At 35.0% G+C, this 16839-nt stretch overlaps 1 protein-coding gene across 1 annotated transcript; it reads right to left on the bottom strand.

Moving 5' to 3' along the window:
* Positions 1-1834: 1834 nt before the first annotated feature.
* On the bottom strand, positions 1835-3990 carry LOC139865997 (pentatricopeptide repeat-containing protein At4g18520, chloroplastic). The gene has a single exon (XM_071854123.1). The coding sequence runs from the start codon at positions 3926-3928 to the stop codon at positions 2078-2080; it is 1851 nt and encodes a 616-aa protein (XP_071710224.1). The 5' UTR covers positions 3929-3990; the 3' UTR covers positions 1835-2077.
* Between the last annotated feature and the right edge of the window lie 12849 nt (positions 3991-16839).

Below are 16839 nucleotides of genomic sequence, written 5' to 3'. Positions count from 1 at the left end.
AGACCTAAATGTAACCCTGGGGTTATACAAACCCCAAAAGCAAATCAATACATATTTCATCAAATTTACTTGTCAAGTTGGAAATTCTAAATCAGAAAAGTTAGGTTAAACAACTTGGTCGGAAAAGTTAGGGTTGTTACAAGAACCAATCTAACTCAAATTAACCATTTACCCGAAAGTCCTATGCGATATTGGGTTGGTGTGCTGAAATAGTCCCTGTGGTTTGTACCAAAATGCTAGTTTCGTCCTTGTGCTTTTTTTGATGGATTTAGTCCTGGTGGTTTGTAAAAGTTGCTGATTTAGTCCCTCTGACCGACGGCCGTCAAAAAAGGCCGTTAACTCCAGTCATGTGAGGGTATTTTTGTCATTTTCTTTCATTTATTAGCAAAATTGCTGAAATGGTCCCTGTGGTTTGTACCAAAATTGCTGAATTGGTCCCTGTGGTTTGTTCAATAATGCTGTGTACACACTGTCAATTATTCAAACTCAGATCCAATACGCTTATTCATATTTCACAAAACACAAACTCAAGTGATGTTCATTTATATGAATTAGATACATAATCATAATCATTATCAAAACCTGCATCTCGTTGATCACTATAAGCAACAAACAGATTCAAAATCCAGTTAATTCATCTCGAGTTTATCATGAACAAAAAACTCATGGATTTTTTTATCTCCGGAATTATTTAGGAGTTTTCAGAATAAATTGAGCACAGATCTGGATTTCTCATCATTTACTCAAGGTAATAAAAGCTTTATTTTAGATTGAGATTCATCACAGAGCTTGAAAACTCAAAGTCAAAGTTCGAACCATTCCGGTCAACATTTTAATTGAGTCGAATCAGTAACATTTAGATGAAAAGGATGATTCTCGAGCATTCAGGAGGTGATTATGAGAAGATTTCATGTTGATGATAACACCTGAAACGCATCTGAAGATGATTTTGATTTTGGTGTTCATATGATGAAAAATGAGGATGAATCAGAAGCAGGTTGAAGACGAAGAACACTCGATCAAAGCACATGGACCAATTCAGCAATTTTAGTACAAACCACAGGGACCATTTCAGCAATTCTGCTAATAAATGAAAGAAACTGACGAAAATACCCTCACATGTCTGGCACATGACCGGAGTTAATGGCCTTTTTTAACGGCCGTCGGTCAGAGGGATTAAATCAGCAACTTTTACAAACCACCGGGACCAAATCCATAAAAAAAAGCACAGGGACGAAACTAGCATTTTGGTACAAACCACATGGACTATTTCAGCAATTTTGTCTCAAACTTAACTCGCTAATTTGTAAATACTTTGCGTTATAAATTGCTTTTTCAGTATTCCCCTTATCTAGGTGAATCGCTAAACTCATTTGAATTGTGAAACAGCCACTATAGATCGGTTGAACATGAGCCAGCAACCAGCATCCAAAGATACTGGTACTTTCTTTTTAGCTGTTGTTATTACTTGGGTTTAGTGTCTAAAAATGTATACAAACATAGGCGAAACTAGTAAGGGGCGGGAGGCACCTGCTCCATGTGAATTTGTAATATTTAATGCAAAAATTTTGAATTTTCTCATTTTGTTCCGATGGATTTTCTTTTTACCCAAAAGTCTCCATCTGTTGCCCACAAAACCTCAAAATTTTGCCCAAAATATAAGTATATTAGGCCTGAATATGAGACCTTAGTTTAGCCATACACTTCACGTATTATAGCGATTTACATGGCATTATCAAAAGATAAAAGTCTCGGATAAGAATCTAGTACGCACTACAACGTCGACAATCCTTTGAGGAAATCATATAGTCAAACATGGATAAAAGTAAATAGCAAAAGGTGCATACCAACCATCACTTGTGAATAACATCAATTTAAATAGTAACACATATATTGTACACACAAACAGCTGTGAAAAGGGGTGGGGGAGACTGGAAGTTGCTTTCAACCTATATATAGTATATACAAACTATATCCTGATTAATCATCACTTAATTCTAACAATCCTATGGTAAACAACACATTTCACATAACAAAGTTTCCACAATATCAAATTCATGGCTTCTTCTATCACAATTCACAGATCATTAGGTTGTAAACGATACTTGGACGGGCGTTCATCATCTTTCCACTCAAAATCACCACAAGCAGTAAGAACAGTTGCAAGTATATAATCATCAACTTTAATACCTTCAGCTTCCATTCGATACATAAGCTTCATAGCTTCTCGACATAACCCGTTCTTCGCATACCCAACTATCATTGCTTTCCAAGAAACCAAATTCTTTTCAGGCATTTTATCAAACACTTCATGTGCATCATCAACATACCCACATTTCGAATACATGTTAATCAATGCACTACCCACAAACACATTAGACAACGCGGGTGTTTTAGTAACCGACGAGTGTATCAATTTCCCATGCCAAACGTTCTCTAATCTCGCACAAGCTTTCAACGCGGATGAAAACGTGAACGGGTTTGGTACAACTCCTTCACCCACCATTTCTTGCAGATATTCAAGAGCTTCTGATTCGTGCCCTAAACGAGCACAACCTGAGATCATAGCAGTCCATGAAACGACATCTCTAAAAGTCATTCTTTCAAGCACGTTATTCGCATATGTATAATCTCCACATTTACAATACAACCATACAAGTGTGCTTGCAATGTATATGTTGTCTTCTATGTTATTCTTGAGTATTTGCGCGTGCAACTCTTTACCTGTTTGTAACAATTTAATACTCCCACAAGCTCTAATGATGCTCACCATTGTTAGCTTGTTAACATAAATTTTACGCCTTTTCATGACCCGAAACAGATTAATAGCTTCTTCCCCAAGATTATTCCTTGCATACCCTGCTATAATTGAAGTCCATGTAACCATGTTTCGTCTTCTCATTGCATCAAACACAATTCTCGAATCTTCAATCACGCCACATTTAGCATACATATCAACTAACGATGTCCCTAAAAAGACGTCGTTTCTAAATAGCTTTTTAAAAATGGTTCCGTGTAATTGTCTACCAAATTTTAATGCTTTTTCTTCTCCACAAGCTTTCAATACACTACAAACTGTAAACTCATTAGGCGCAAATCCATCAGACAACATCCGTGAAAACAACATGAATGCGTCCTCAGTTTGCCCGTGTTGAGAACAAGCGGTTATTATAGTTGTCCAACAAACGACATCACGTTCTCGCATCTTATCAAACACACGAAACGCCTCGTCCAAGTGACCACATTGTGCATAAAAATAAACCACAGCACTTTCTACTATCAAATTACCAAAATTGCCTTTAAACACACTAGCATGAAGTTGTCTACCAAGTTCAAAATCAACCTTTCTACTACACAAATTCAAAAGAATAACCAGAGTCTTCGAATTCGCCTGAATACCACTCTCCATAAAATCCATAAACAACCTCAAAGCCTTATCTTCAAACCCAAATTTCAAATACCCACCAAGCATAGCAGTCCAAGAAACAACATTTCTCTCAGGCATTTCATCGAACACCTTTCTTGCATCTGTTAAACACCCCATCCTCAAGTACCCGTTAATCAAATTATTATCAAGATACAATCTTGAATCTCCTGAACACTTTGTAACCACACCATGTAACCTTTTAACTTCTTTAATCGTTGAACAGTTATGAAGCAAATTGCCAAGGCTTTTTCCGTTAACAACATAACTGTTACCAGAAGAAGAAGAGGAAGGTTTATCATCTGGGTGTGTTTGGTAATCATTATAAGTTGCTGTAAGACACTTAAAACGATGATGTTCATGTGTACTCTGTTTGGGTTTCTTAAAGGGTTTATGGTTGTGGTTTAAGGAAGTATGAATATGAATTTTAACGACGAATGGTGGTGGTGGTGATAATTGACTGAAACAGAGATTTGAAGAAATAAGTGTTGTCGTTGATAGCATTTTTGGGAATAAAATATAGTTGGAATCAGTTATTGAGTTGGTGTTCCAAGTTTAGGTTTCGCTTGTACTTCAAATTTGTATTTGTATAATTGTATAAGACAAAAGATTAAAAATTGCTTAGAAACGTATATGTTGATTTTTTGTTTAGATATTTTCTTGTAATATGAGGACAACAATAATGAAATAATGAATGTAATCTGAATTGTGAACTGAAATTTTACAAAAACTAATAATGTGTTTGGATAAGCTTATTTTATGGATTTTTATTAATTTATGTGTTTACAAGTTATTCCTTATTAATGTAGAAGATAGTAGTCAATAAGTTGAGTCGAAAATGACAAAAGCTAAAAAAATGAAGAAGTTTAAACAATAAATGTATGAATAATCTTAACAAGCATCCGTAGTATTAGACCAATCCCTATTTCATTCGTTTAACATAACTTCTCTTCTTCAAATCACCGTCACATCAGTACAAAAACTTTTAACATTCATTTCACTGATCTTTCCATATCATAAACTCCACCATCAAAAAAGATGGCAACATCTCCTCGTCAAGTCGTGGTAGCAAATTATGGCAAACGCTAAATGGGTTTGCGCATATCTTATATGGAAAAATCGCAAGAACAAGGTTTTTAATGGGAAATGTTGGAATGAACCGGCCGCGTTAAGTGAGATTCAAGTAATGACGTTCGACTGGATTTCTAATAGATCGAAAGGGTTGAAACTTGATTGGCTCGTATGACTATCCAATCCACCAAGCTACTTAAATATTTAGTGATTATGTACAAAATAATGTGTATTTCGTTGCTCACTTTGCAACTTCTCGTGTTGAAGTTTTAGGCACAATGCCTTAGAACTTCCCTTTGTATCTCTTTCGTGTTGTTGAATTAAAAATTTGGTTTGTCTTTCAAAAATAAAATAAAATAAACTCCACCATCCAACTTTAACCCATTTCAAATTTAAGTATTATTTATATATAATAACATAAATTTAAATAACCTTACTAAATTAATAAATAAAAATACACATTACATTAATTAAAACGATTACATCAAATAAAAGAATAGTCAGAAAAAACAATCGGAACAAAAAAAAGTTGAACATTGAAAAAAATAATATTACGATTACATATACGATAACGACGAGTATGAAAATTAGTTGGTGTTGTATCCCTCATCACTAGTGTTAGGAGGGTCGTCAAATATACCCTTGCAGTAAATAATTCTTTTCGAGCGGAGCACTGCCCGACTAATTCAAACCATTTTCTTTCGTTTTTGAGAAACCGGAGCTCTTCCCAATCTTCATCACAATAGGCAAACTCCGATGCCTCAAAATCAACTTGTTGGCGTATTGAATCGAACAAAATGCCGGTATTATATCCGGTAGCATCATCATCTTCTAAAAGCTTTGAACCACTGCGGTATTTTCTCATGTCTTCGTCAAAAAAACCACCATAACAAACGTCAAATGTAATGAAACACATAGTCATGATTGTTGTTGGAGAAGTCGGATGAAACTGAAATGGTTTTGTGGTAGTGAAATGGTATAAAATGTTAGAAATTGAAAGTAAGATGATAATGAAGTAGGGGAGTAAAGGGTTGTATTTATATGTGGGTAAATATTGATTTAAAAATAAATAAAAAACTGAATGTTACCATTTTATATATATGTATATATATGTATATATATGTATATATATATATATATATATATATATATATATATATATATATATATATATCAAACGGTTAAAATTTAAAATTGAAATGTCTCGTTCATATTGATTATAAACGTTCCATATTAATTGGTTTCGTTGCGAGGTTTTGACCTCTATATGAGACGTTTTTCAAAGACTGCATTCGATTTTAGAACAAACCATAACCTTTAAAATATTACGACGATTATCAAATAATGATAATCTAAAATATAGCGTTTTTCACATGACCATTACATAAGGGTTTACAATAATATTACACATCAACATAAGTCTTCGAATGCAGTTTTTAAACAATATTATACAAGCATGGACTCCAAATCTTGTCCTTAATTTAGTATGCAACAGCGGAAGCTCTTAATAATCACCTGAGAATAAACCTGCTTAAAACGTCAACAAAATTGTTGGTGAGTTATAGGTTTAACCTACATATTATCAAATCATAATAATAGACCACAAGATTTCATTTTTATAACACATCTCATATCAGGCATTTCGCAAACTGCATAGAGATAAAAATCATTCATATGTTGAACACCTGGTAACCGACCTTAACAAGATGCATATAGAATATCCCCATCATTCCGGGACTCTCATCGGATATGATAAATCGAAGTACTAAAGCATCCGTAACTCGGATGAGGCTTGTTGGGCCAAATAGATCTATCTTTAGGATTCGCGTCAATTATGGGCCATTTCCCTAATTCTTAGGCTACCAAGCTAAAAAGGGGCATATTCGGTTCGATAATCCAACATAGAAAGTATTTTCGATTACTTGTGTCTATTTTGTAAAACATTTATAAAATCGCATGTATTCTCATCCCCAAAAAAATAATACTAGTAGATTTTAAAAGTGGGACTATAACTCACTTTCACAGATTTTTACTTCGTCGGGAAGTAAGACTTGGCCACTGGTCGATTCACGAACCTATAACAGATATGTACATATATATATATATATCAAAGTATGTTCAAAATATATTTACAACATTTTTAATACGTTTTAATATTTTAAGTTTATTAAGTCAGCTGTCCTCGTTAGTAACCTACAACTAGTTGTCCATAGTTAGATGTACAGAAATAAATCGATATATATTATCTTGGATCAATCCATGACCCAGTGTATACACGTCTCAGGCTAGATCACAACTCAAAGTATATATATTTTTGGAATCAACCTCAACCCTGTATAGCTAACTCCAACATTACTGCATATAGAGTGTCTATGGTTGTTCCAAATAATATATATACATGGGTCGATATGATATGTCAAAACATTTGCATACGTGTCTATAGTATCCCAAGATTACATAATATATTAGAATACATGTAATACAATATAAGTTAGCTAGGATATTATTAATATAGATTTGTTACCAATTTTCACGTAGCTACAACAAGAAAAATTATCCAATCTTGTTTTACCCATAACTTCTTCGTTTTAAATCCGTTTTGAGTGTTTCAAGTTGCTATGGTTTCATATTGAACTTAAGTTTTTGAATCTAAACAGAAAAATATAAGTTTATAGTCGGAAATACAGGTTACAAGTTGTTTTTGTAAAGGTAGTCATTTCAGTTGAAAGAACGACGTCTAGATGACCATTTTGGAAAACATACTTCTACTTTGAGTTTAACCATGATTTTTGGATATAGTTTCATGTTCATAAGAAAAATCATTTTCCCAGAAGAACAACTTTTAGATCAAAGTTTATCGTAGTTTTTAATTAACTAACCCAAAACAGCCCGCGGTGTTACTACGACGGCGTATATCCGATTTTACGGTATTTTTCGTGTTTTCCGGTTTTAAATCATTAAGTTAGTATATCATATAGATATAGAACATGTGTTTAGTTGATTTTAAAAGTCAAGTTAGAAGGATTAACTTTTGTTTGCGAACAAGTTTAGAATTAACTAAACTATGTTCTAGTGATTTCAAGTTTAAACCTTCGAATAAGGTAGTTTTATATATATGAATCGAATGATGTTATGAACATCGGGTAGGTAAACCTACTGGAAGTGACAAGAAATGATCTAGCTTCAAAGGATCTTGGATGGCTTGAAAGTTCTTGAAGCAGAATCATGACACGAAAATAAGTTCAAGTAAGATTATCACCCGAATTAAGATAGTTATTGTTATAGGAATTGAATCAAAGTTTGTATATGAGTATTACCTTGATTTAGAATGATATCTTACTGTAAACAACAATGATTTCTTGAGGTTGGATGATCACTTTACAAGATTGGAAGTGAGCTAGTAAACTTGGAAGTATTCTTGATTTTATGAAACTAGAACTTGTAGAATTTATGAAGAACACTTAGAACTTGTAGATAGAACTTGATAGAGATCACTTAAATGAAGAAAATTGAAGAATGAAAGTGTTTGTAGGTGTTTTTGGTCGTTGGTATATGGATTAGATATAAAGGATATGTAATTTTGTTTTCATGTAAATAATTCATGAATGATTTATAATATTTTTATAATTTTATGAGATATTTCATGCTAGTTGCCAAATGATGGTTCCCACATGTGTTAGGTGACTCACATGGGCTGCTAAAAGCTGATCATTGGAGTGTATATACCAATAGTACATACATCTAAAAGCTGTGTATTGTACGAGTACGAATACGGGTGCATACGAGTAAAATTGTTGATGAAAATGAACGAGAATGTAAATGTAAGCATTTTTATTAAGTAGAAGTACTTTGATATGTGTTATGAAGTCTTTCAAAAGTGTATTAATATATATTAAAAATACTACATGTATATACATTTTAACTGAGTCGTTAAGTCATCATTAGTCATTACATGTAAATGTTGTTTTGAAACCTTTAGGTTAACGATCTTGTTAAATGTTGTTAACCCATTATTTATTATATCTAAAGAGATGTTAAATTATTACATTATCATAATATTATGATATATTAATATATCTTAGTATGATATATATACAGTTAAATGTTGTTACAACGATAATCGTTACATATATGCCTCGTTTCAAAATTCTTAAGTAGTAGTCTTGTTTTACATATGTAGTTCATTGTTAACACACTTAATGATATACTTAATTATAATTTTTTCATTTTAAACATAGTGTATCAATATCTTAATATGATTCATATGTATTTAGTAAGACGTTGTTATAACGATAATCGTTATATATATCGTTTCGAGTTTCTTAATTCAATAAACTCATTTTTATGTATATCACTCATTGTTAATATACTTAGTGAGATACTTACTTATCATAATCTCATGTTAACCATATATATATCCATATATATATATATATCATCATGTAGTTTTTACAAATTTTTAACGTTCGTGAATCGCCGGTCAACTTGGGTGGTCAATTGTCTATATGAAGCACATTTCAAATAATCAAGTCTTAACAAGTTTGATTGCTTAACATGTTGAAAACATTTAATCATGTAAATATACCAATTTCATTTAATATATATAAACATGGAAAAGTTTGGGTCACTACAGTACCTACCCGTTAAATAAATTTCGTCCCGAAATTTTAAGCTGTTGAAGGTGTTGACGAATCTTCTGGAAATAGGTACGGGTATTTCAGCTTCATTTGATCTTCATGCTCCCAGGTGAACTCGGGTCCCCTACGAGCATTCCATCGAACCTTGACGATCGGTATCTTATTTTGCTTGAGCCTTTTAACCTCACGATCCATTATTTCGACGGGTTCTTCAATGAATTGTAGTTTTTCATTGATTTTAATTTCGTCTAAAGGAATAGTGAGATCTTCTTTGGCTAAGCACTTCTTCAGATTCGAGAGGTGAAAGGTATTATGTACATTGGCGAGTTGTTGAGGTAATTCAAGTCGGTAGGCTACTGGTCCGACACGATCTAAAATCTTGAATGGTCCAATGTATCTTGGATTTAGTTTTCCCCGTTTACCAAATCGAACAACGCCTTTCTAAGGCGAAACCTTAAGCATGACCATCTCCCCAATTTCAAATTCTATATCTTTCCTTTTAAGGTCCGCGTAGCTCTTTTTTCGACTCTGAGCAGTTTTCAACCGTTGTTGAATTTGGATGATTTTCTCTGTAGTTTCTTGGATTATCTCCGGACCCGTAATCTTTCTATCCCCCAATTTATTCCAACAAATTGGAGATCTGCACTTTCTACCATAAAGTGCTTCGAACGGTGCCATTTCGATACTCGAGTGGTAACTGTTGTTGTAGGAAAATTCTGCTAATGGTAGATGTCGATCCCAGCCGTTTTCAAAATCAATAACACATGCTCGTAGCATGTCTTCAAGAGTCTGTATCGTCCTTTCGCTCTGCCCATCAGTTTGTGGATGATAGGCAGTACTCATGTCTAGACGAGTTCCCAATGCTTGTTGTAATGTCTACCAAAACCTTGAAACAAATCTGCCATCTCTATCAGAGATAATAGAGATTGGTATTTCATGTCTAGAGACAACTTCCTTCAAGTATAATCTCGCCAACTTCTCCATTTTATCATCTTCTCTCATTGGCAGAAAGTGTGCTGACTTGGTGAGACGATCGACTATTACCCAAATAGTATCATAACCACTTGCAGTCCTTGGCAATTTAGTAATGAAATCCATGGTAATGTTTTCCCATTTCTATTCTGGGATTTCAGGTTGTTGAAGTAGACATGATGGTTTCTGATGTTCAGCTTTGACCTTAGAACACGTCAAACATTCTCCTACGTATCTAGCAATATCGGCTTTCATACCCGGCCACCAAAAGTGTTTCTTGAGATCTTTGTACATCTTCCCCGCTCCGGGATGTATTGGATATCTGGTTTTATGTGCTTCCTTAAGTACCTTTTCTCTCACATCTCCAAACTTTGGTACCCAAATTCTTTCAGCCCTATACCGGGTTCCGTCTTCCCGAATATTAAGATGTTTCTCCGATCTTCTGGGTATTTCATTCTTCAACTTTCCTTCTTTTACAACTCCCTGTTGCGCCTCCTTTATTTGAGTAGTAAGGTTAGTACGAATAATTATATTCATAGCTTTTACCCGCATTGGTTCTCTGTCCTTTCTACTCAAAGCGTCGGCTATCACATTTGCCTTCCCCGGGTGGTAACGAATCTCGAAATCATAATCATTCAATAACTCAATCCACCTACGCTGCCTCATGTTCAGTTGTTTCTGATTAAATATATGTTGGAGACTTTTGTGGTCGGTATATATGATACTTTTGACCCCATATAAGTAGTGCCTGCAAGTCTTTAATGCAAAAATAACATCGCCCAATTCCAAATCGTGAGTCGTATAATTTTGCTCGTGAATCTTTAATTGTCTGGACGCATAAGCAATTACCTTCGTTCGTTGCATTAATACACAACCGAGGCCTTGCTTTGAGGCATCACAATATATCACAAAATCATCATTCCCTTCAGGCAATGACAATATAGGTGTCGTAGTTAACTTTTTCTTCAACAATTGAAACGCTTTCTCCTGCTCATCCTTCCATTCAAATTTCTTCCCTTTATGCGTTAATGCAGTCAAGGGTTTTGCTATTTTGGAAAAATCTTGGATGAACCTTCTGTAGTAACCAGCCAGTCCTAAAAATTGGCGTATATGCTTCGAAGTTTTCGGGGTTTTCCACTTTTCAACGGTTTCAATATTTGCTTGATCCACTTGAATATCTTCTTTGTTCACTATGTGACCGAGGAATTGAACTTCTTCCAACCAAAATGCACACTTTGAAAACTTAGCGTACAGTTTTTCTTTCCTCAACAACTCTAGCACTTTTCTCAAATATTCTTCGTGCTCTTGATCATTCTTTGAGTAAATAAGTATGTCATCGATAAAAACAATGACAAACTTGTCAAGGTATGGTCCACACACTCGGTTCATGAGGTCCATGAACACAGCTGGTGCGTTAGTCAACCCAAACGGCATAACCATAAACTCGTAATGACCGTAACGCGTCCTGAAAGCAGTCTTTGGAATATCATCCTCTTTCACCCGCATTTGATGATACCCAGAACGTAAATCAATCTTCGAATAAACTGACGAGCCTTGTAGTTGATCAAATAAGTCGTCGATTCTTGGTAGTGGATAACAATTCTTGAAGGTAAGTTTGTTCAACTCTCGGTAGTCGATACACAACCTGAATGTACCATCCTTCTTTTTAACAAACAAAACAGGAGCTCCCCATGGTGATGTACTTGGTCGTAAAAAACCACGCTCTAAAAGTTCTTTTAGTTGGCTTTGGAGTTCTTTCATTTCACTGGGTGCGAGTCTGTATGGAGCACGAGCTATTGGTGCAGCTCCTGGTACGAGATCTATTTGAAATTCAACAGATCGATGTGGAGGTAGTCCCGGTAATTCTTTCAGAAATACATCGAGAAATTCTTTTGCGACGGGAACATCATTGATGTTCTCTTCTTTGGGTTTGACTTCTTCGATGTGTGCTAGAACGGCATAGCAACCTTTTCTTATTAGTTTTTGCGCCTTCAAATTACTAATAAGATTTAGCTTCGCGTTGCTCTTTTCTCCGTACACCATTATAGGTTTTCCTTTTTCTCGTACAATGCGAATTGCATTTTTGTAACATACGATTTCCGCTCTCTCCTTTTTCAACCAGTCCATGCCGATTATCACATCAAAACTCCCTAACTCTACTGGTATCAAATCGATCTTAAACGTTTCGCTAACCAGTTTAATTTCTCGATTTTGGCATATTTTATCTGCCGAAATTAATTTACCCTTTTGCTAATTCGAGTAAAAATTTATTATTCATAGGCGTCAATGGACCACTTAATTTAGCACAAAAATCTCTACTCATATAACTTCTATCTGCACCCGAATCAAATAAAACATAAGCAGGTTTTTCATCGATAAGAAACGTACCCGTAACAAGCTCCGGGTCTTCCTGCGCTTCTTCCGCATTAATGTTAAAAGCTCTCCCACGGCTTTGCCCATTATTATTTCCCTGGTTTGGACACGCAGTTTTGTAGTGGCCCTTCTTCCCGCATCCAAAACAAATAATGTGGGCATTACTTGTTCCTTTACCCGATGGTCCATAAATTTCACACTTCGTTGTATCATGACCCTTTCTATTACATTTAGTACATATTGCTGGACAAAAAGTAGTTGGATGGTACCCTTCACACCTCAGACACGGAACTTTCTGATTTTGATTACCAGTGTTGTTATTGAGATTGTTGTTGGAATTTTTGTTGTTACGGTTGGTATTATTATTGGGATGATTGTTGTAGTTGTTGTTGTTGGAATGGTTTTTGTTGCGTTTGTTGTTGCAAAAAATAGTGCGATTGTGGTTGTGATTGTGGTGTTGATTGTTGAAATTGTGACTCTTATCACTGGGTTCTTCCCACTTTCTCTTGACTTGTTTGATTTTGGCCTCCTCGACCGCCTGCTCTTTAATCCTTCCCTCGATCTGGTTTATAAGTTTGTGAGCCATTCGGCTTAACTTTTGCATTGAAGTGGGCGCGCTAGAACTCACATCCTCCTGAATTCTCTCTGGTAACCCCTTTACAAACGCATCGATCTGCTCTTCTTCATCTTCGAACACTCTTGGGCACAATAAACACAACTCGGTGAATCATCGTTCGTATGTGGTGATATCAAATCCCTTCGTTCGTAATTCTCTAAGCTCTGTCTTGAGCTTATTGACTTTGTTTCTGGGACGATACTGCTCGTTCATCAGGTGTTTGAATGCTGACCACGGTAGTGCGTAAGCAGCATCTTGTCCCACTTGTTTGAGATAGGTATTCCACCATGTTAACGCAGTACCTGTGAAGGTATGCGTGGCGTACTTTACCTTATCTTCCTCAGAACATTTTCTTATAGCAAACACATATTCGACCTTTTCGGTCCATCATTTCAGTCCGACTGGTCCTTCAGTTCCATCGAATTCCAGAGGTTTACAGGCAGTGAAAGCCTTGTAGGAGCATCCTACACGGTTTCCTGTGGAGTTAAATCCACTGCTAGACCCTGAGTTATTGTTGTTTTGCATTGCAGCCTGTACTGCGGCTATATTTGCTGCAATGAAAGCACAGAAGTCTTCCTCACTCATGTTCAAGTTCTGACGAGTAGTCGGTGCCATTTCCTTCAAAAATAACCAAAAGAATTAAGTTAATCATATAGAATATTAAGAGTAGTCAATAGTATTCTGTAGCATAATATGAACTCATTTATAAAAGCTTTTTCTTCATATTAGCGTTTTATAAGTTTTAATTCGGGTAATACCTACCCGTTAAGTTCATACTTAGTAGCTAACATACAATTCAACTACTACAATTCTATATGAAAAACTGATTATTATAATATTTCACATTCAAACTTTTATACAATATTTTGCAAACTTACAATACGGTTATTTTACATATAGCATGAAATACAGTACATAAAAACTCTGATACAAAACAGTTGCGAAGACAATTCTAGTTAATACGCAAGTCGTTCAACAAAGGCAATAATGACACGTAATTCATACATCCAGAAACAAGTCATGCATTCTGGTTTTACTAAGACTACTTCCCATCCTTGGTCTTGTGGAACATAACCGTTGTGACCGTTGACAAGACAGCAAGTTGTAATGTCGTCGAAAGGACGAGGGTTTCGTAATGTCCAACAGCCCCGTAATAATCTAAAAACCTTATTTCTCACCCCAACTACTGAATCCGTCACTTGTGGGAAGGTTTTATTTAAAAGTTGCAATCCGATGTTCTTTTTCTCACTTTGGTAAGAAGCGAACATCACTAACCGGTAAGCATAACATGCTTCTTTATGTTGCATGTTAGAAGTTCTTTCTAATTCACGAAATCCTATGTTGGGATATGTTGAGTCAAAATAGGTTCTTAACCCGTAGCGTAAAATTGCATTTGGGTTCCCCGCATTTAACGCTTTAAAGAAAGCACGGCATAACTTACGGTCTCCCCAATGTGATATACCCCACCTATCAAAGGAAAGCCTTTTATAAACTAAGGCATTTTTGGAAAGTCTTTCAAATGTTTGACAAGTTAATTTCGCCATAACTAATTGTGCTGATGAATTCTGACCGACTCTAGACAAGATTTCATCAATCATATCCTCTGGTAGGTCTTCTAAAATATTCGGTTGTCTACCCTTAACGTCCATTTTGTGTTTTTATACTGTAAAAATAGACGAGGGTTAGATTCATAAAAGATAATTAACAAACAATACAAGCAATTTTTACATAGAACATAAAAGTACAAGCACACTACAATACATATAATACACAACATGATTACAACCCTCTAATCTGAATCACTGGTTTCTTCTTCTTCGGACTTGGTTCATTTTCCTAATTTTCTAGGAATATATGGTGTTCCTCTAATACGAGCTGTCGTTTTCCACAATGGTTTAGAAAAACCTGGTGGTTTAGAGGTTCCCGGGTCATTGTTACATTTTAGGAAATACGGATGTTGCCGATACATATAAAGTTCATCGGGGTTGGAATTGGATTTCTCTATTTTTATACCTTTTCCCATATTATTTTCTTTCGCTTTATTAAATTGGGTCTAGGTAATTTCTATAACATCATCGGAATCTTCATCGGGATCCGATTCATCGGAAAATTGGTAATCTTCCCAATATTTTGCTTCCTCGGCGGAAACACCATTGACCATTATTAACTTTGGTCTGTTGGTTGAGGATTTTCTTTTATTTAATCGATTTACTATAGGTATCAATATTTCTTCCTCCGGAACCTCTTCCTCTTCCGGTTCCTCCTCTTCCGGTTCCTCCTCTTCCGGTTCCTCTTCTTCCGGTTCCTCTTCGGGAATTTGTGAATCTTCCCAAAATATATTCGACTCTTCATTATTATTAGGTGAATCGATGGGATTTGTACTAGTGGTAGACATCTATCACACAATATCAAACACATTATAAGGTTAATATATCACATAATATTTACATGTTAATAATATATAGTTTCCAACAAAAGTGTTAAGCAATCGTTTTTAAAGAAAACACGGTCGAAGTCCAGACTCACTAATGTATCCTAACAAACTCGATAAGACACACTAATGCAAATTTCTGGTTCTCTAAGACCAACGCTCGGATACCAACTGAAATGTCCCGTTCATATTGATTATAAACGTTCCATATTAATTGGTTTCGTTGCGAGGTTTTGACCTCTATATGAGACGTTTTTCAATGACTGCATTCGATTTTAGAACAAACCATAACCTTTAAAATATTACGACGATTATCAAATAATGATAATCTAAAATATAGCGTTTTCACACGATCATTACATAAGGGTTTACAATAATATTACACATCAACATAAGTCTTCGAATGCAGTTTTTAAACAATATTATACAAGCATGGACTCCAAATCTTGTCCTTAATTTAGTATGCAACAGCGGAAGCTCTTAATAATCACCTAAGAATAAACATGCTTAAACCGTTAACAAAATTGTTGGTGAGTTATAGGTTTAACCTACATATTATCAAATCATAATAATAGACCACAAGATTTCATTTTTATAACACATCTCATATCAGGCATTTCGCAAACTGCATAGAGATAAAAATCATTCATATGTTGAACACCTGGTAACCGACATTAACAAGATGCGTATAGAATATCCCCATCATTCTGGGACTCTCATCGAATATGATAAATCGAAGTACTAAAGCATCCGTAACTCGGATGAGGCTTGTTGGGCCAAATAGATCTATCTTTAGGATTCGCGTCAATTAGGGGCCATTTCCCTAATTCTTAGGCTACCAAGCTAAAAAAGGGCATATTCGGTTCGATAATCCAACATAGAAAGTATTTTTGATTACTTGTGTCTATTTTGTAAAACATTTATAAAATCGCATGTATTCTCATCCCAAAAAAAATAATAGATTTTAAAAGTAGGACTATAACTCACTTTCACAGATTTTTACTTCGTCGGGAAGTAAGACTTGGCCACTGGTCGATTCACGAACCTATAACAGATATGTACATATATATATCAAAGCATGTTCAAAATATATTTACAACATTTTTAATACGTTTTAATGTTTTAAGTTTATTAAGTCAGCTGTCCTCGTTAGTAACCTATAACTAGTTGTCCATAGTTAGATGTACAGAAATAAATCGATATATATTATCTTGGATCAATCCACGACCCAGTGTATACACGTCTCAGGCTAAATCACAACTCAAAGTATATATATTTTTAGAATCAACCTCAACCCTGTATAGCTAACTCCAAC

This window comes from Rutidosis leptorrhynchoides, chromosome 9 (genome assembly GCF_046630445.1).
Source record: "Rutidosis leptorrhynchoides isolate AG116_Rl617_1_P2 chromosome 9, CSIRO_AGI_Rlap_v1, whole genome shotgun sequence".
In the NCBI taxonomy this organism is placed as follows: Eukaryota; Viridiplantae; Streptophyta; class Magnoliopsida; order Asterales; family Asteraceae; genus Rutidosis; species Rutidosis leptorrhynchoides.
This window is presented reverse-complemented; position numbering and strand designations above follow the sequence as displayed.